This window comes from Prosopis cineraria, unplaced genomic scaffold (assembly GCF_029017545.1).
Source record: "Prosopis cineraria cultivar Desert tree isolate PC_DT_omini unplaced genomic scaffold, ASM2901754v1 PC2, whole genome shotgun sequence".
In the NCBI taxonomy this organism is placed as follows: Eukaryota; Viridiplantae; Streptophyta; class Magnoliopsida; order Fabales; family Fabaceae; genus Prosopis; species Prosopis cineraria.
Genome location: NW_026555333.1, coordinates 593,076 through 615,093, shown reverse-complemented (window position 1 = coordinate 615,093; position 22,018 = coordinate 593,076). Strand labels below are relative to the sequence as shown.

General features: G+C 33.5%; 2 protein-coding genes across 4 annotated transcripts; one reads left to right on the top strand and one right to left on the bottom strand.

Annotated features, from left to right (window-relative positions):
• The first annotated feature begins 269 nt into the window (after window positions 1–269).
• On the top strand, window positions 270–5,335 carry LOC129303936 (calcium-dependent protein kinase 29). The gene is given in 9 exon segments (XM_054943529.1): window positions 270–559; window positions 562–993; window positions 3,282–3,425; window positions 3,533–3,685; window positions 3,889–4,004; window positions 4,267–4,434; window positions 4,559–4,686; window positions 4,794–4,893; window positions 4,976–5,335. Coding segments are annotated over 9 exon segments (1,494 nt in total). The 5' UTR covers window positions 270–360; the 3' UTR covers window positions 5,030–5,335.
• Window positions 5,336–9,946: 4,611 nt separating this feature from the next.
• Window positions 9,947–13,723, bottom strand: LOC129304111 (probable prolyl 4-hydroxylase 3). 3 transcript variants are annotated; one of them, XM_054943755.1, is made up of 8 exons: window positions 13,337–13,723; window positions 13,120–13,204; window positions 11,873–11,970; window positions 11,640–11,737; window positions 11,294–11,423; window positions 10,985–11,172; window positions 10,803–10,892; window positions 9,947–10,319 (listed from the first exon to the last, which is right to left on the bottom strand). In XM_054943755.1, exons 1-7 carry the CDS (start codon window positions 13,522–13,524, stop codon window positions 10,819–10,821), a joined length of 861 nt encoding a protein of 286 aa, XP_054799730.1. In that variant the 5' UTR covers window positions 13,525–13,723; the 3' UTR covers window positions 9,947–10,319; window positions 10,803–10,818. The 3 variants fall into 3 exon arrangements, 2 of the variants coding, with proteins under 2 accessions (XP_054799730.1, XP_054799731.1); XM_054943756.1 differs by having other exon boundaries at window positions 10,985–11,167; window positions 11,644–11,737; XR_008591596.1 differs by lacking the exon at window positions 9,947–10,319 and having other exon boundaries at window positions 11,644–11,737.
• Window positions 13,724–22,018: the final 8,295 nt, after the last annotated feature.

Below are 22,018 nucleotides of genomic sequence, written 5' to 3'. Positions count from 1 at the left end.
GAAATGTCATTAAAGGAAGCGTAGGAAAAATAAAAAGAGAAAATAAAAGAAAAGAAGCGGAGGGTTTGAGCAAGATAAGGCGGAGATGCAAAGCGTGGATGGCAATATAATGTAAAAGGAAGGACTGGCAGACGATTTTGAATCAGATGCATGGCTTCCCGCTCCACTCATACCAATGCACAGCGAGGACTCCTGGAATCGGATTTCTTCTTGAGCGCAAAGCCATGTAGTTATTCTCTTTAATTTGGCCGCTCACCAAAGGGAATTGAACAAGAAATGCGCCCCGTGCATCTAAATATAAGCTCCAATTAATGGGAGCGAAAAGGCAACAAGATTAAGCTGAGAAATTAAGTACGAGCCATGGGACTTGGTTTCTTCAAGGCGCTTTGCTGCAGCAACTCGCGCCACGAAATTCCCATCCACTCATCCGACTCCCCTCCGCCAGGGGAATCCAGGCGGAGGAAGCCAACGACAACTTACGCGGTGGGGCCGGTGCTGGGGAAACCGTACGTGGACATAGGGAAGATGTACGAGCTGGAGAAGGAACTGGGGAGGGGGCAGTCGGGGTGACGTATCTGTGCACAGAGAAGGCGACGGGGAGAAAGTACGCGTGCAAAAGCATAGCGAGGGGGAAGCTGACGAGGAAGGAGGAAATAGATGACGTGCGGAGAGAGATACAGATACTGCAGCATCTGTCGGGGCAGCCCAACATAGTGGAATTCAGGGGCGCCTACGAGGACTGGCAGAACGTGTACTTGGTCATGGAACTCTGCACCGGCGGCGAGCTGTTTGACCGCATCATCGCCAAAGGCAATTATTCCGAGAAGGAGGCTGCGGCGCTGTGCCGCCAGATCGTCACGGTGGTTCACGTCTGCCATTTCATGGGAGTCATGCACAGGGACCTGAAGCCCGAGAATTTCTTGTTGGCCGGCCCCCACGATGATGCCCCCATCAAGGCCACCGATTTTGGACTCTCCGTCTTCATCGAGCCCGGTTTGTCCTCTCTCCCCTCCTTCTCTGTCCTTTCTTCAGCCCAACCCCATACGCTGTTGGGCTTTACTGCTCATGACTAATGGGTAAACTTAATTGGGATGGCCTGGGTAGAAATAGAACACAACATCGGTCCGGTGGGGCCGAGGGGCATCGGGCATAGTATAACCGTCAAGTAGAGCGTAGTAAAACAAGAGGACACGTAATTAGAGGAGCGAAACGCATGGTTGAGTAACGTAGTGTTAACATAAAGGGAACGATGCTGAGGAGGACCATGGCGGGGGACAAAGCGAAGCATCGCGTTCGCGGCACTCTCCTTCGCAAGATGCTCTTCCATTCCCGACTTGTTCAACAGTAGTGCTCCCCATCTCTTTTAAAAAAGAAATAAACAGAATGGGGTCATGCTTTAGCAAATCCTCCTCCGATTCCCCAATCCATCGTCACTACCGCCAACTTCCCAAGAGAAACCACCATCCTCCTCATCCATCCGCCCCCTCTTCCTCTCACCCTGAAGTCGGTCCCGTTCTGGGCGGACCATATTTTGACATCAAAACTCTCTACACTCTGGACAGAGAATTGGGAAGAGGCCAGTTTGGCATCACTCATCTCTGCACCGAAAAGCTCACCGGCCTCAGGTACGCCTGCAAGTCCATTTCCAGGAGAAAGCTGACCAGCAGGAAGGGAATTGAGGTTGTGAAGAGGGAAATTATGATCCTGCAGCACCTCACGGGGCAGCCCAACGTGGTGGAATTCAAGGGAGCTTACGAGGACTGGCATCACGTGCATTTGGTTATGGAGTTGTGTTCCGGTGGGGAGCTTTTCGATCGGATTATTGCCAAAGGGGTTTACTCCGAGGACGAAGCTGCCATCATATTTAGGCAAGTCGTCAACGTGGTTCACGTTTGTCATTTCATGGGGGTGATGCACAGGGACCTTAAGCCCGAGAATTTCTTGTTGGCCACGAGGGACCCCAATTCTCCCCTCAAGGCCATGGATTTTGGCCTCTCTGTCTTCATTGAGCCAGGTTTGCTCCCCCATGCGTTTTCCCAATTTCTGCGATTCCTCTCCTTCCCCTCTCTTGCATTTTCTTCCGTATTCCTTTTCATTACCTTTCATTATTTAAAAGAATTTAGACTTCCAACTATTATTCTTCTCTCTTAAATTTCAATCCATCTGTGAATTACGCGATGAGACGAGCAATGAAACCATGGACTGAGACACCTTTTGTACTGTCCACTGAACAGCATTTCTTATGAAGGGTAAAATGTTTGGGCCATAACCTTTAAAGCATTTCCTGGATATATATATATTTTCTGTTTCCATCTCTATCTTCCTTCCGTGTACACGGAATCTAATAACCTGTTGCATTTATAATACGATCAAAATAATCTTAAGAATGTTCACGGAAAAGAAAAAAAATCTTGAGAATAAAATAATTTTTTAATCAAAAAGACGTATTTTTAAAAATTATATTAAAATTTTCTATTTTGATACTGAATTTACAAAACCAGTTATTTTTATATTAATGAATAACGAAATTATATATACTATATACTTAGCTTTTGTTGTATATTTATATAAATAATGACATAATAATTATAACACTGTTGTAATTAAAATAAGTGTCATTATATATATATATCTGTGTGTGTGTGAATTTATTTTTTCAAAGTCAATGCATCTTAACATGAGAGAGTGCATGTCTTTAAAATGAAAGGAAAGTATGCTCTGTGTTGGGCATAATTGAGAGTGAAATTTAAGCCGATAAATTTCAAGGACTTGTGTCAGGATGGGGGATTCACCAGGTCGTCGATTAAAAGCAAAACGAGTAGTCAACCTAGTAAACGGTCTTCTGTACGAAAGTGACAAGTAAACGGAGTAAACTGGTTCACATTTAGGGGGGGACAAAAGAGGGGGTGGGGGGGAGCAGAGGGCTGATTTCAAAACCACAAATTAGTGGGACCATCGTGGTCACTTGTTATTTTCTGGGACCATGCCTTAATTTAATAATGACACTTGGAAAATATGCAACACGATCAATAACTTCGGGAAGCGAGCAAGGTTAAAACATGATATCAAGGACATTCTGAAATGGAATATCGAGCTGGCCCCTCTAGATACTGATCAAGAAACACGTTATCTACTTTTGATGGTGCCAGCAGCAGCAAAATGCCTCAGGACAAGAGTTCAGTAGAGAAAGCATCAGCTAGGAATTTCAATTCGTTTCTTTCCTAGCAAGTTTTTATAAATCTATTTTTCTAGTGTACTAATGATCAAAAGATTTGATGCAGATAAACAGTATAAGGAAGTTGTAGGAAGTGCGTACTATGTAGCCCCAGAGGTTCTAAAACGGAGTTATGGGAAGGAGATAGATGTGTGGAGTGCAGGAGTCATTTTATACATCCTCCTTAGTGGGTCGCCTCCATTTTGGGCTGGTAAGTGCAATGCCTGAGCTCCGCAATTATGCAATGTCTGTTTCACTCTTTTGTTCCTTAGCCATTTGTTGTGTTCAGTTTTATATCTTTGTTTTAACAAATTTTAGAGAACGAGAAAGGCATATTTGATGCTATTCTGGAAGGCAAACTGGATTTTGAAACCGGACCATGGCCTTCTATTTCAGCTTCTGCCAAGGATCTGATCAGTAAGATGTTGGAATACGATCCAAAGAAACGCATCACAGCTGCTGATGCCCTTGGTAAGCACGTTTTGTGTTTAAACACATAATCTTCCATGTTATAGACAGTTTCGCCGAGAACTTTATCCTGATGATTTTAGATGTAAGATACGTGAAGTCGGCACCGCTGTGTAGACCCCTACAAAAATAAGTTGTCGTGTTTAATACATAAACCAGCTTTTTAGCACAGAAAAATTATAATTATTATGATGCATTTGAAATAGAACATCCATGGATGAAGGTGGGCGGTCAAGCATCTGACAAGCCTATAGACAGTGCCGTTTTGATTAGGATGAAGCAGTTCAGAGCAATGAACAAAATGAAGAAACTTGCCCTGAAGGTAACTTTAAGCTTTCTTTTTTGACAGTGAATTACAAATAGTTTATTTCTGGATTTGGAGCTAGAGTCAAATTCTTCAGTCTTCCTAAGAAAGCCCAAATTTCAATGCCACCGGAAAGAATGCATGTCCATTTCCCACAGAATGTCATCTGTTTGATTCGCGGAACACTTGGATATAAAAGATCGTGTCAGGAAAAGTGATTTTAGTTTACCTCTTGCTTCCCCCTTTGGCCCATAGTAATCGAATGCTGGATTTTTGGAAGGTAATAGCAGAAAACCTCTCTGAGGAAGAAATCAAGGGCTTGAAACAAATGTTCAACAACATGGATACAGATAACAGTGGTACAATCACACTGGAAGAACTCAGAGTTGGACTGTCCAAATTGGGATCCAAACTTAATGAATCTGAAATACGGCAGCTGATGGATGCTGTAAGTTCTGTTTCGGTGGAATTAATGGGGAAAACAAAGTTATTTAATTGATAAATATTTTGAGCCTCTTCTAATAATGTTGTAAGGGATGATGCATATTTTTTGGTGGTTGTGGTGTTTTCAGGCCGATGTTGACAAGAATGGAACTATTGATTATTATGAATTCATAAGTGCTACCATGCATCGGCACAGACTTGAGAAGGAAGAGAACTTGTTCAATGCCTTCCGATACTTCGACAAGGATAGCAGTGGGTCAGTATACATGGAAATGCATATGCTTAAATGGACCACCTTGGCTGTTAAATAAACAAGTTACTGTGTTACTGAGTGTTGTTTTTCAATTGGGCGATGTTGATCAGATTTATTACAAGAGAGGAGCTCAGGCAGGCTTTGACTGAACATGGAATGGGGGATGAAGCTGCAATAGATGAAGTGATTGACGACGTGGACACTGATAAAGTAAGTTGCATTGCATTGGTTTCTTGGTTATACTGCATTTTGCAAGATTTGATGAGCCTGGAGCATTCATTTCTGAGTGCAGGATGGCAGAATCAATTACGAAGAGTTTGCGGCCATGATGAAGAGCGCGGGATAAGACGAGTGAGCTGGAGAGAATGAATGAGTCAATAAGCCAAAGGCATGACGGATTTCGATTGCTATTACTCATCATCCCATGTGCTCCCTCACAGTTCATTGTACGTTGCCATTTCCACTCTCAATCGCTTCTATCACTATTCTCTCATGCTCTGAATAAACTTCCTATGCCGTGTTTCCCAGATGTTCAGTAATTTGTTATGCTGCGAATCTGTCTTTTTATCTTTCTATTAAACCCACCCCATGCATTACATATGGGACACAAACTTAAAATTAATTATGAGTAAATACACTTAATTTCCCTATAGTTCGTGCAAATAATGAGGACTGTCAACAAAGCTTAAATGGAAGCAAATAATTGGAAGGAATTTCATTGGTTTGACGGATCAAAATATCGTTGACGAAACAACATTGACGCCCCTTTTGGTTCATCAAACAAAAGCACGCTCAAAACACAACAAAATATTAAGATTGGACAAATTTGTGCTTAGTCTTGATATTTTGAAATTAGAAATTTGTAAATTTCTTTTAAGCTTGCTTAGGGAAAGCTTAAAAATGAAGTAAGTAAAGCACTAAATAATCTCATTTTCTCTCACATTCTTTCTATGTAAAAGCATTTTATTGTTATTCCAAAAAAAAAAATTAAATTTGATCTAACTAACATTTAAATCATAAAACTAATAGAAATAATATACAACGCACAGCATCATCAATGTGAGTAGATTTATAAAGAAAAGGAATTGGAGGATTATTACCCTTCTTTAGATATCCCCAATGGAGTTGGCTTCCCTCTTCTTATCAATCCCTCCTTCTCCTCTCCCAATTTCTCCACTGTTGGATTTCAATTTCAATGATTGAAATTCGTTTGTATTATAAAATTATTATTATGTTAAATAATAAATTTTTATAAGAGTAATGTTAAATAATATATTATAAAATTTAACAATTTAAATTTATTGAATTATTTGTTATTTAATATTATTATTATAATAGTTTTATAATACAATAAATCTCAACCATTTAAATTTAAAATCCACCTCCCCAAAAGTTAAGAGGAGAGGAGGAGGAAGGGAGTTGGCTCCCATTACGAAACTTCATGACAATTAATGCTTTATGGATATTGGATAGGCTTTGATTCATGGTTTTTGGATATATTTTCTTCGATTCTTATAAAATATTTTTTAAAAAGTATAGATGTTTTTAAATATAATACATTAGGTAGGATATTAATTACATTTTTTTAACATAACTTTTATTTATTGAAACTCATTATAACTATTTGAGGAAATGTAATGTAGATTTGAAATTTTTTTTCATTTAAATATGGGTATAATTGAAAGTTCATTTATTTTTGATAAAGTTAATAACTTAATTTGTTTCTTTTTAATCTCAATGAGATGGTTAGAAATACTTTATAATAAAGATCGGGGTGTACGTTATTGTTTTTAGATATGTTAATGAGACATATGTTTCCTTGACATACAATATAGTAAATAAAAGAACAAGATAAAATGAGAAATTCTTGCATGGACTAGTACACTACATTATTTATACTCTATCCAATAAAATTATATCATTTCAATCAAATAAAATTTTATATATCATTATTTTTAATTTTTTTTGAATAAAGAGTCACTTTAATTTTTTTTGATTTTTCTCTCTACACTATCCATAATAGCATAATCACTTTATATTTATAGTTATCTGACATTGTATATTTTTATTTGATAATCTACAAGTAATGTGGTACATTGAGTCTATATGAAAATTTCTCAAATAAGATACAATAAGTTAAAAAGGTGAGAGACTTTGCTTTTGAAAATTAAAAATTGTGTTAAATTTTGTTACCATAGTGAAGACACAATGCAAATGGCCTTATAATCTAGTGACAATTGAGTATTGACATGTATGCTTTCTTATAAATAGAAAGTTATGAGTTTGATTCTACTTGTAATTTCAAGCCATTAATGCTTGCCTCTCTAATTCAAAAAAGAAGAAGATATAATTGACTAATAAAATATATAAAATAAACATATTTAGTGTACACATTGAGTGTTAATTAATATTTTTTTATGCATATGAATGCATATTACTCCTCTAGTTTTAGTTAATAGGACACAGGGAAAAGATTAATTTAGTTCTTATTTATAGGATGTTTCACTATTTTTTTATATTTATCTTTACATTTCCATTCTAATTATTAAATGCCAGAAGAAATTATTAAAAATAATAGTTCTTATATTTATTAGTGAATAGAAGTGAAACTTGTTAAATTTTAAAATAGAGTTAATAAAATTTAAATTTTTTTAATTCTAATAAAATGTGTTAAAAATAAGTTATAAATAAAAACAGAGGAAATAGAATAGATGAGTGGGAGCATTGCAGTCGAAAGAACTACACAATGAAATACTAAAATATGCGAAGGTTAATCGTTGCGGCTGCACTCGGTCTGGCCAGCGTTTCATAGGAAGAAATAGAATTTCAGTGAGAAGGATCCATGGGCATGCACGTGCGTTCCTTCATAGATAAACGTAGACCTCTCTAATTACTTGCTTACGCTGGCTGCGTATTAATGCAAGCTTCTCCTAATACGCTATTAATTACTAGTATTACTCCTACTGTCTTACATTACATGACTGTTAATAACCTAAGATAAATTAGGTAAGGTAGATTGAAGAAAAAAAATGAAAATTATTCTATTCTTATTTTTAAAAATAAGAACGTAAAATAATCTTATATTTAATAATTATAAACTGCCGCAACTTCTCTACCACTGCTCCGCTGTTAAACATCTATTGCTAATTACCAACAACAATCACTGACAATCTCCACCAATTATCACTATTGGCAAGAGCTTTTGACTGCCACTATCATCAGTTGCGGTCCTATTCAGTGATCATCAAAATGAAGAGCATCGTGTAACAGCCCTTTGGGTCACCTCGCCTCCTCGAGATCTTTTCCCAACGCTAGACACTCTCCCCTTAGGCCCCACAACAAGGGCGACCCCACCCCTTACGGTGAGCGTTAGGAGACAAAGGCTTCTCGCAGTAGTATGCGGATTATTCCCCTTGTGGAGAGCCTCCCCAAACTCGAACCCACAACCTCCTACATAGCAAATGTTGAGGCAGAGTCTGGTACTATTGAGTAAGGAAAGCTTTGTCTCCTGATACTCACCGTAAGAGGTGGGGTCGCCATTGCTGTGGGGCTTGGGGGGAGAGTGTCTAGCGCTGGGAAAAGACCTCGGGGAGGCGGGGTGACCTAAAGGGCTGTTACACACCGCATGCTCATCAGCCATTCATTTTATCTCAAAATGAATTTTGCCGCTCGTTTTAAATAAATTTTTGGCATTTTTATCATTTTATTGATTAAAATAAAAATTTATATAAATTATTAAAAAATTAATAATAAATATATATTGTTCAAAGTATACCTAAATAATTACTTTATAAAAATTATAAAAAATTTAATATTGAATTAAATCACCTAAATTATATCTTTACCAATCAAAGTATACATGGATAATCAGTTTGTAAAATTAAAAAAAATTAATATTAAATTAGTCAATCCAAACTAAATTTGTACTAGCCAAGCAAATGATGAGCAGGTGTTTATTAAAAAAAATAAAAGGGAAAAAGATAATAAAGTCCCATCAAAATATGTAAATGACAATCAAGTCCCTCGAAATGACATAATTCTTCTAAAGCCCCTAGGCACCTTCATGATATTAATGATTTTACATTAAATAACTAAATTATTCCTTATTTAAAATTAAAAAAATAACAAGTTCACATTGAGAAGTTGTAATTTATTACTCAATTCTTACAATTCACACAATAAAAAATTATAACATTTTAAGAAATCTAATTGTCATTTATATATTTCGATAGGATTTTATTGTCATTTTTTCAAAATAAAAATAAAAAGCTTTTAAGTTTGAATGATCCAGATCTCATCATAGATGATATGTAACTCGATGCTCATCCTTGTTGACTGTCAAAGACAATCTAGATTTAATATTAATTTTTTTTCTAATTTTTATAAATATAATATTAAAAATACCTAAAATCTATTTTAAAATGAATGACAAAGATCATTTTGAGATAACATAGATAGCCTAAATCAACCAAATAGTTGATGAGCATGCTGTGCTCATCATGTAGATGAGCACCAAATGCAAACATGTCATAAATTACCACCAATTAACCATTATTAGTTAATGTGAATCACTACTAACACTTATCATTACCCATCACCATTGTTTGCCATAGTTCATTAAGAGTGAAAATAAGTTAAACTTTTATATAACAACTTATAACCTAACCTAGCTTGTTTATCTAAACCTTTTTAACTAAATAGGCTATTTTTAAAACCCGCATGCTTACAAGTCAAGCCTTGCTTATTTAGGCCCTTTTATTTAATATTACACACACACACAATACATTTTATTTATAAATTTAATTTATATTATTATATTTTAATTTACATTCTTTTGGTTGAATGATTAGGCCTTGATGATTTAAGTAAGGTTAAAATTTAATGAAGGTTCTTCAAAGCCTGTTTCTTGAACATTTTTAAAGACCTACTTAATAAGTGGGCTATTAGAAAAGTTTCAAATTCAGTCAAGCTTATAACAGGCTTAAAACAGATTATATACAAACTCAGGCCTTAAGCCTTTGTCACAGGCTTAGGCCTATTTTAAGCAAAACCTAACATGACCTAGCTGATTCCCATCCATACCGTTCACTACCACCAACCAATTACTATCACAAACCACCATCATTAATCATTGTTGACCACCATTATTGGTTAATATTTTTATCTTTAGAATTATTTTCAAATTAACATAGTTAAATAAAATAATATTGAAAATAAAAAGTGAGAATAAAATCAAACAAATCCCCAATAAACTCCATCCAAATATTGTTCGAAAAATATGGCAAAACCATTGACAGGCTGGTTTAGGATTTTATAACTTATTCACGCGTGCTTTCAGGCGGTTTGCAAGGGTAATCATATCCTAGGTTTAAAGATAAAAATCTCGCACCATAGGAAAAATGACACCAATGTATTACTCTGCAGTTTGATTTACACTCACTCAAATATAACTCACAAAACTCGGTGCTAAAAAGCCCTCATTGTCTGCTCCAAGGGGCAAACGACAACGCCAAGATCATACCAGGCACAGTAATCCCCAAGCATTATTTTTCTTCTGTACAGGTGAAAACGAACACGGAAGCACCTCAGAAGACGAAAATGTCAATAGCCAGTCCGGCAAGTAAAATATGTTAATCCTGCAATATGAAATTACCAAGTAATGAAAAGGTAAACCGCCATGGAGAACTTATATTACATCAGTAATGTGTCAATATAAAATATAAAAGTGTGAAGAGCTGCTTTGCTCATAAACTATGAATATTATAACAAGAAGTCTTACATTAGTAGGTAGAGTCTCATAAATTAAAAATAATGCCATCTATTTTGGACTCCATGCAAATGTAAGAGGCCTGCTTTAGTTATATCAATATATTATTAACTGTACGAAATCCATACTACTGACCCACCAGTTAAGTGTTTCTAATATTTATTTACTATTTACTGATGACTGATTTATGAATTATTGATGAGAAATCAGTATCAATGCTTCAATGTAAATCATGCAACTTAATCCTTCAGCTTGGTAGACCATCCTACGCCCCACTTAATTAAATAAGAACAGGAATGGAAACACATGCATTGACTGCACTCCTAATTTCCTATTAGTCTCAAAGATGTACCTGTACAGGTAATGTCTTACACCTTGTACTCCTCCAGATGCAGCCATTTCGTTGAAGACCACTTGTTTCCACTAATAACGGGACAACCACCTGGAAGCATAGATCAATTAACTAAATTTACAAATCCCAGTAATCTTAAAGTTAAAATTGTTTACAGAACAATATCTTGGGCAGTTACTAACCATGTAAACTTGCAGGATCAAGTGACGCATGTGGTCTCATGCTCCAGAAGAGCAGGGCATCACCCATTTTGGGTTTTACAGAGAGACCCTTTTTACCGCATTCAGACAATTCATTCCACCAAGGGACAGAACTAAAATTAGCCTTGGCAGCAGGAAAGACAGTCTCACCACCTTCTTCAACATCTGACCTGAGCCAGAAGCAGAAAGAAAATGAGAGAATAAGAAGTGGGCAACTAAGGGTATGCACAAACTCACCAGAAAAAAGAAAGAAAGAAGCAAAACTGTTATTCGAAAAGAGAACAAGCTTACAGATACATAAGAACAGTAGCAACACGTTGGCCACCATTCTTAGTGTTGAGCTCATCGAGAAAGTAATCATAGTGAGGCTCATATTTCTGCCCAACTTCATAGTGGAGAACCTGAAGCCCTTCTCCATTCTCTGAATAATTTACAGTTAATGAGTAGTCATATCGATCTAGAGCATAGTAAGTAGTATTAATCTATTATACTAGAGAACATAAAATCTCTCAACAAATCAAACAAGAACTAAAGTTACTTAAGCAGTAAACCAGAATGCACCAATAAAGGAAGAAATAAGTTCCACAGAAAGAATGTGATATGCAGTTTTACACAGGTAGCATGCAAGAACTCATACCTACAGGTATGAAGGTAAAGTCAGCTATTCTTTTTTCAATATTTCGGATAATTCTATCCCGTCCTCTCTTCAGAAACATTCCTGAACTAGTCCGCACCCTGCAAGCAGGGATATCGAGAATCTAGCATTACCACTGAAGTACTGATGCCTCATATGCAAGAATATAAACAAAAAAAAAAAAAAAATACAATCACAGTTTTTAGGAACTTCTTAAAAGAGAAGCAATTGTAAACCTGCTGTCTTTACTCTGACCGGTTTGGCTATCAACAACAGTTGATTTTGCCATAAAAGGTTTGGCAAGACTAATCAGGTATTCACATTCTTCTTTTGACTGTTCCAAATGATAATCAAATCAAAATTCTCATAAAATACAGATTTCAACAGCCTTCAACCATGAGAATATAAGAAGTAGAATTTAAGAAGTAAAAGATGGACCACCTACGCAGCCCCTTCTAGAGGCAGAAGATTAGAACATTGAAGGGGCTGGAAAAAAAAAGTAGATGAGGATTATAAAGGGGAAAAATAAGACTGCCAAATAAGCATCACTTAATTTGAGGATTTGTAGGATTTTGGGAACATGTTCCCCACCCCAAAAGGACCCAATGTTGGAGCCCCTCTCCACTTTTCAAACAAGTTAACTTAAACTCATTCATCGTGCATAGCTGCAGGTGATGGTTATACAAATAGGACAAAGAGAACAAGAGAAAGAGGAAAAGATGATGTCAAAGAAAATAGAAAGCAGCAGAGCATAACTCATTCATAATGAAAGTATTTACGAAATTATACCATTTGACAATATATATCATTAATATCTAAAAAGTGTAACCATTTTGTTGTTTGAAAGCCAACATTATTATGGAAAGTTACAAGGAGATTTTAATTATAAGGTTTATTGCTAATTGGTACATTAAACCAAGATACGTGTTCACCAAATACAGACTACCATCCCAGAAATATGCCAAAGAATGCTACATGAAATTAAGCAAATGGCGTAGCACACATTCCTCTATCACACACCTGTAGGTCAACCTGCCACTTGCCTACAAACAGATTTCGTGTTTGATAATATACTGCCTAAATATCTTCAAATTCCGTTCCCCTTTCTGCTTCCTAGCATAAACTGATTTCCTACCTGCTTGATGCTTTACCCCATAGAGACTGACTTACAAGTGCCAAGCAGAAGGTTAACCCCCTCTCCACTAGTAATAGTAACGTGGCGAACGGTATATTACAAACTTAATCCTCCTCCACTAATAAATTACTCAAGAAAAAAAATCCCAAGGAAAATAGCTGAATTCTAAAAAGATAAGAATATCACTAACTAGGACCACCTTATCGCAAGAACCAACGTCCAAAATGGCAAATTGAAAGATGCATCATAACTTGACATGTCCAAAATTTAAAAAATACAGAAAAGAACCAAATGACAGAAAAGCAAAGCACGGAAACCAGAGTTGTGATCGAGTATTGAAAAACGGACCAGGAAATTGTGATAAATGAAAGCTCTAGGCTCCCATGAGAGAACTTCAGTCCACTGCTGCCCTCTTTCTCCCAAGCCGTCACCTCTTCAGAAAGCAACATGTGTGTGTGTGTGTGTATGCATATATAAAGATGCATTTTAGTAAGAGAAAGCACGAGAGTGAATAGAAACAAGTTCCAGGTAATGATATAAAAGTAAGGCAGATAGAGGATAATACCTTTCAGAGATCTTGCGCCTGAAAGCACTGAGGTCAGTAGGCAGAGAATCGTCAGTGATCGGAAGAGAAACGATTCCGAGAGCGAGTAGCATGAGAAGGACAGTGGAGAGCATGAAAAGCATGAAGAAAACCAGGGTGAAGATAGACCATTTCTTGCCCTGTGACCTTGCAAACTTTCCCCTCGCCATGACCGAATCGACCCAAAACCCTAGAACAAAGAACGACTAACTCAAACAAGCCACACAAGAAGCATTCCACTCCCAGGCCATACAAGAATGCAATTCAAGCTTGTTATTCTGAGGTTGGCAGAGGTAGGTACTTATCCCTCAGCTAAATTCGCGCAATCAGTGTCAGAATGGAAGTTTTCTCGCAGGACTTGTGCCTTGCAAAAACTAAAAGCAGTACATAGCCATTTAATGATCTGCGCTTGTTTGTAAAGCTGTTTTGAGAATAATTTTTTATTTTTTAAAAATAATAATAATAATAAAATAAAAATAATAATAATAATAATCCTTTAAAATATATAAATCATAATTTAATCTCTTAAAATATTATAATTTTTTAAAATTTTTTAAAAATTTTTCTATCAATAATAAATTTATATAAATTATTAAATTATTTTTATTAAAAATAAATAATTTATAAGTTTTATTTAAATATTTATAACTTCTTTTATTATATTTACAATAACGTAATAACAAATTATAACTTTACATGTTAAATTTTTTATTTACTGTTATATTATTGTGACTATAAAAAAATTATGAACATTTAAATAAATTTTTTGAATTATTTATTTTCAATAAAGGTAATTTAATAATTTATATAAATTTATTAATAAAAAAAGTCCTAAAAATTTTACTAAAATATGACATTTTGAGATATTAAATTATCATTTATATATTTTAGAAAAATTTTATTATTATTTTCTCAATTAAAAACCTCATCTGTAACATATTTTTAAAAAATATTTTAAAAAACAAAAAAATTAAATATCATTTTAAAGAAAAAATGAATTTAAATATTGTGAAATTATTATTTTATTTTTATTTTTATTTGTATTTGATTGGCGTTTTATAAGACATGTTTTGAAATAATCATAAAGCAAGTACAGGACAGAAAAATTAAACATCTTTTTCTTTCATTTTTAAAATATATTTTTTAATTTTTTAACTTTATATAAAAACTTATTTTAATTTATTATTATCATAATTAATCATTTAATCCTAAAACTAGTAATTTTGTCACAATAAATTTTTACATCAAACTTTTAAATATTAATAAAATATTTTTAATTATTAATATATTAAATTTAATTTTTAAAAATAAGAATGATTGATATAAAAAATATCATTCAAAACGAAAGGTGTTAAGGTTAGAAAATTGATATTATACTTTATAAAATTAAGAAATTAAATTAAAATATTATATAAAATAAGAAGATTAAAAATATATTTTAACTGCTTTTCATAAAAGCACAGCATTTCTTAAATCACTCTTAAACACTGTTTTAAAAATTGGACTGGATCGGACGGTTGGACCGTTGACCGATCTGATTTCCTATCTAGTTCATAGAAAAAAATTATTTTAGGAGTTGAGTCAGATTGAGCTATTTTAAACCGACGATCGGATCGGGAATTGGATCTGATTTTCAAAATCGGTCTGTTCAAAAAAAAATTTTTTTATTTTTATCAATTTTTTAAAAAAATGACTAATTTTTTTAATTGTTTGATATTATGTTGTATCATGTGGCTTCTTAAGTCATGATAAACTTAAAATATTTGATTTTTTTAAGTTAAGTAGCAATTTCATATGTATTTCTTATATTTAAATTATTATATACATATATAATTTTTTTAATTTAATTATTACATCACCAATTGGACTAATGGTCTAACCAGTTGAACCATGCGAATCGTGAACCGCTGACTTTTTCGGTTCAATGTTCGGTCCGGTTCTAAAAACATTGCTCTTTACTCCTAAATTTAGACACTTTACTTTTTTCTTTTCATACATTTATAGAAATTACTCAAATATATTTATACATGATATAAAAATTTTAACATATCAAACTCTATATAAATTACAGTAGACAAATTATTTGGATTTAAATCCTTTAAATTTAATATTTATATACTTATGTAAAGTTTTTCTTTTTTTAGTATCTTTGCTCATTTTATTATTTTTTATAATATATAATATTTTCTTTCTTTTTCTTTGAAAAAAAAAGAAAATTTTATAAAATTTATGGATTCTCAACTTGAATTTAAATCCTAAATATTATGCCCTTCTTTTCTCATTTTTAACATTAATATTAGATATTAATGGTTGAAGGATTATAGATAGAAGCATAAAGCATTATGCACCCAAATGAATAAAATATATTCCCTTATTTCCTCTTCCAATTCTTCTTGTCTTGCTATTCTTTTTTTTTTTCCTAGTCTCTTTCTCTTTATTTTATAACATGTTATCAACATAGCACTCTACCAAATTAGTTCATGGTATTTTGTTGATACTTATTGAGTTGTGTTCATTGTGTAATGACTTTTGTTACTCACCAACTCTAAACTCATCTAGTAAATAACTCTTATAAGTAAGGATCAACCATGGCAGTGATTTAGTAAATCAAACCCTTGAAGGAAATTTTTACAACTCTCGAAATCCCAAAAAATCATTTGAAAATAATATATTTATATATTATACTAGTAATAGTTGAAATCACTTTAAATTAGAGAAGAAAAAGATCATGAAAACATGAGGAATAAAAGAGAGTAAAACAAATATTTCCACAAAGCTGTGCTCATCCACCATGGCTAAGAAATCACTTGCCGTGTTAGTCATTGTGGCCAACTTCAAAATCCAATGCGATTAACCTTACACACCCCAACCGTTGTGACCATGCCTGTAACATCCCAAAACTTTAAACTTGATTAATTAGGCTAAAGAAGGATAATTAAGTAAATTAATGTGGTGTGTGGTCAAAGAGAGCTAATGAGTGTCTTAGGTTGTGGTTTCAATCTTAGATTTGAATTTGAAGTGAAGACAGTTTACTTGGACATTAAAAAAGGGGAGAAAACAAAGAAAATTTTCTCTCTACCACATGTCATGGTGCATTTAGTCAAAAACCAAGAAAGACCATCTTTGTACCATATGTTGTGACTTGTGGAAGAAATCTAATAGAAGTAAGAGTGTGATTCAGCTTGAAAAACAAAAGGAGGAAAACAGGTTTGAGTGACAGAACAAAGGAGAACGCCAAGAGTTTTGCTAGAGCTTAAAGATTCAAAGCTTTAGGAGATTTTTATAGCTTTCAATAACTTGAAGCATGTAACATCCTAGAAATCTAGCTTGGAAAGAAGCTTCAAAAGTGGTTATATTAAAGGGTAAACCTTTAACCTCTCAAAGGTTTGAGATAATTAGGAAAAACATAATTTGTATAGTTGTATGCTAATTAATTATTTATTAAAATTAATGATTTTAAGCTTGCTTAATATGTGAAAAATATTGATGTAATTTACTAATTTTAGCAATATGATAAGTTTGTGAGATAGTTTTAGAAATGAAAAACTTTATACATGTTGCATAACTGTGATTAATGATTATGATACAAATATGGTATTTGACGTATGGAATATAGTGAGTATGTAAGTGAGGATATGTGAATTCATATGAGATAAATTGTCAACTAGATTGCATAATGTGTATGTTATGTATAGCATGATCATTAACGAAAGTTCACTTAGGGAGAGGAGTAGTTTAGTAAATCTATATAGTATTGGTAGCTTATCGTTAGAATCGAAAGGTAGCTTTTATCCCATGGTTAATTCGAGACTGTCTCGCCTGTTCTATAAGGGACTTGAATATAATTAGCCTCTACCAGTTCATGAGAAGACTAGCTTAGAGGTATAACATCCCATGATTGTTAGTATTAAGAAAAACCATAGTACACAAGTAAGTGAGTTAATCCTAGCCTGGTAGCTCCTCATAAGTGAAAGGTTAGGTTAGTCTGAGTTATGGATGAAGCCACTTAATAGCCATCGGTTTCACATCAGAGGTGACAGGAAGGTATAAGGCTGGCATTTGATCATGTATTTAGCTTCAGCCACATGATTGTTATCATTATGGTCTGGTATGTTAAGGGCGTATGGTTGTTAGTTTTGTGACCCTATGTTGTGCATAATATATATATATATGTGCATGATGATATGTATTTTATACTCGATTACATGGTTGTTATTATTGTGGCTGTGGCTATATTTGTTATGCATGCGTTATACGTGTGTTTGTTGCTAATTGCATCTATTTTTAATTGATATGCAATTGTATAGATTAGGTGAACCTTAGTTACTGAGTGGTTGTATTCATCTCTCATTCTTCAATATTTTCAAGGCTTAGTTCATCAAACTGAGATCAGGAAAAAACATACTAACACTTAGGATTATAGTGTAAATCCTATTTGTATGCCTCCCTATCTTATTTATTTGTATTTATGTTATTGAATTGCCAACTAGGATTCATTCATCAATTTTTATGCTACTTGCATTATAATTGTGTAAATCTTGCGTATTTTGTGCCCTGGGTTAGTGAGTCATAGTTGTAAACCTTGCTTAAGTCCAAAATACTTGTGCAAGTAGTATAAAGTGTATTTTAGGATATTTTGATATGATATTGATGATTTTGTGCAAAAATTTTCTCTCCCTTGTGTTTTGTGAAATTTGGGGTTAATTGGTAAATTTACATTATATGTGTATTTGATAGATTGTGGCACGTTGCATGAGTCCTAAATGTCTTTTGAGTATGGTAAAATAGTTGGTGTAGGCTTTTGGCACTTATGTGTGACTTTAGACATCCCACTTATGTATAATAGTGAAAAGGGTTTCAATGTCTAACTTTTGATAGAAAATAAATTGAATTGTAGAACTTATGTCATTAGCTAGAGCTAGGAGAAAGTTATCTATGGATATCAAAATCACCTTAATCGGACATCAGATGAAGATTTAGAATGCCTTAAAAGTTTATCCCTATGCTGTCATTTGACAGCAAAAGTTTGCTACTATAACTCATGTAATGTGCTATGGCGCATGGCGCCTCACGCTGTGGTACATGGCACAGAGACATGCACACCTCGACTCATGTGCCATTTTTGGCATTATTTCACTGATTTAATTTATTATGTGAATGGTTTGGTTTTTCTTAATTCCCAAGCTTCCACATTATTTTAAAGCTGATTTAAGATTGTTAAAAGTGTATAGGAGTATTTTAAATGTTGAAAGTCTTGGGATCCCATTGCAATTGTTTAAAATTGTTTCTTCCATTTGCAAATTGTTAAAGCTTGATTATCCTAAATGGTGTAACTTATCAAATTTATTAATCACATTGATTTAGCAGAGATTGGGGAGGATTAGTAAAGGTACCCTTACTGGTTTGACCTAGAGGTTACAAGGCAAATTTCTTAAGCCCTAATCTTCCTTTCCTCTTATTGATAGTTTTAAAAGTTAGGGCTAAATATCAGAGGTGATTTTTGGGTATTAAAGGCTACGGGTCTAGATCCATTAACTTAAATAAAGTTAATATAAGTTGTTTAGGTTGTTTAAACCTAACATTTATGATTATACGTGTCCTTGAGCTTGAGCTCATAATAGGGGATAAAAATGTAGGTTGTAAAGTCATAAATATAGTTATTAGAGAGTAAGACAACTATGAATGGTCCTAAAAGGGTTTAATGAGTTTGGTGAGAGTTGTAGAGAGTCAATATACCTAATGGTTATGAGTATTTATGAATATTGGAGAAATTAGGGTTAGTTAAGTATTGATTTTGAGTATGGAAGTATGCTTATGGTGTGATTAACTATGATTGACATGATTAATTGTAGAGAAATCATTTTGCATACCATTTTGAACTTCTGTCAAGCTTTAGAAACATTTGTTGAGGGGTAAACATTTGATTACCAACAATATATGAAATTGCTTATTGGTTAACATGTAGCATGTTTTGAAAAATATAAACAAGGCTATGATGAGTTTTAAACCATAATATGAGAAATAAATCATCAAAATCATATGTTTAGTCATGAAAATGATTGTAATATCTATGTGTTGATTGAAGTTGTAACATGAGAATAAATAGTTATATGTGTTGTTAGGAAAGTATAATGTGTATGTGAGAAAAGTGGTAATATGTTATTTTGAGTAATGTGAAATTGTGCTATGCATCTATGCCTTTGGAAATGTATTTTTTTGAGGTGAGATAATCAATTATTACTGCTAATAAATAAGTAGGCACATTGCTATAGCTAATAACATGTTATATATAGATATGAGACATTGCATGTATGATCGTATTGGTGGGAGTTCGCTTATGAAAAAGAATAGTGATAAAATTCATGTGGTATTTATTGCTTAATATTGAAATCAAAAGGTAGTTTGGCTGCCAATTGATCCCATTATTTATCAAGTGACCATCCCATTATTTATTGAGAGACTCAAACATACCTATCTCTTCTTGTTTCTTGAGAAGACTAGCATATAGTTCAAGAGGGAGAGTAATGATCTTCAGTCAAATTGCTGCTCACAGTTAGTGAGTTTAGGTAGTCTATTCACACAGACGGGACCCTATTTGATTTATAACCCATGGTTTTAGTTAGAATGAATAAAGGAGATATATGGTGGTGTAATCATGCATATTATTTGATGTGTATGATTGTTAAGTTTGTGGAAAGTCGTGATATTTGATTGCGTCATAGTCACATAATTGTTATGATTTTAACAATGTGCATTATTATATTTGATTGGGCTATTATTACATAGTTATTGGTATTGCAGCAATGTGCCTTATGATATGAATTTTGGAAAATGAAGATATTATGATAATATGAAAATTTATACAAATATAGCATGAGACATATGTGATATCATGAGATAGGTGATTATATGTCTTACATATATTTTGTTTTTAAAACATGTCAATTAATATGTAATTGCATAAGATAGAGAAATCTTGATTACTAAGTGGTTATACACACCCCTCTCTATTAACATTTTTTAGGCTTTAACTTGAGAGTCAAAGGGAAAAAACCTTAAAGATTTAGAAATTAGTTATTCCTATTATAAATCCTCCTTCTTTATGTTAATGTATGTGTAATGAGTACAATATTGCCAACTAAGATCATGTTTTGATCTTTACTTGCATTTTGTGATTTTCATGATTAATTTATTGTATTTGGAGCCCTGAAATTATTTATAAGTTTGAGTAAACTTTGTCTAAGGCCAAAATCCTAATGCAAGTGTTTAAATGAATTAAAATTGCTATTTGAGGATGAATATCATGTTTTAAACAATATTGGATCTTCCCCGTTTGTTTTGATATGAAGAGGTAGAGACTTGAAAGTGATATATGTGAGTTATGTTGTACATGTGGTATGTTGCATAGGTATTCCTATGTCTATTATGTATATTTTAAGTATTGGTTGTAGCTTTTGGTATAAATGTTGGGCTTTAGACACCCTATATATTGTAGAAAGTGTGAAAATGGGTTTAGGTATTTAACTCCTTTATGTGAAATTATTTAAGAGTAAAACCTGGGCTACTAACTAATATATGAAAAGAGATTTCTATAGATGCCTAGATTATTTCAATCAGATGTCGAATAAAAAAATGGAGCACAATGAAAGTTTACCTCTATGCTGTCAATTTGACAGTATAATTGCTATCAAACTATGCAATATAATGTGCTACAGTGCATGACACTTGCTATAATGACCTTCTTGACATTACTAAACTGTACCCTACATAGCATGATATAATAGTAATTTGGAGTCTTCAACTCCTAAATTACCACAAATCACAAATCTCGAAATATAGAAAAGTAATTAATAGTTGGAATCCTAAAAAACTTTTGAAAACATATTAAAACACCCAAAATCATTAATACCTATATAATTGAATTCATAATCCTTTGTCTTAACACTTTCAAACATACCCGTTGAGTTTAATAGCTCCCATTAATGATATCAAACACCTCTAACAATCACTCATTTATAGTTATTTTCAGCCATTAATGGCCTTCCAACTACTAAAAATCATAAATCCATAAATGTAAGGTTTAAATAACTTAAACAATATTCATTAACTCTATTTAAGTCAATAGGTTTGGATCCATAGCCATTATGGACAAAATATCATCATCCCAATGTAACCTTAACTTTCAAAATGGCCTATAAAGGAAGAGAAGATGTGGGTAAAGACTTACCAAGATGTTATCAAGCTCAAATCTTCCAAAATCCTTTAAAAATGGTGTGCTCAAGCAGACTAAGACACAAGCTCCTCGTTCCTACTCACTTAAACTCTATTTCTCCTTCTATTTTTGAATGTAAAATCATGTAACTATGTAAATTTTTGACCATGCGCTGTAGCACACGCAGAATGTGCTGTGGCATATGGCACAAAGAGGTCAATCCTTCATGATATGCTACTTGTGTTCCGCGACAAATGTGTTGCATACTACTGTTTATGGCATATAATCATTTTTCTCTAATTTTCTCCCTTTTTCGAATGTCCAGGTGGTCTAATTTGCTTCGACCCAAAATTTAGGGATTAAATCACAATCGAAAAAACATTTTTTACGTAACATCTTGAATTCTTAATCTAGAAACTAATTTCTAATCAAATGATCAATTAGTAACTAAT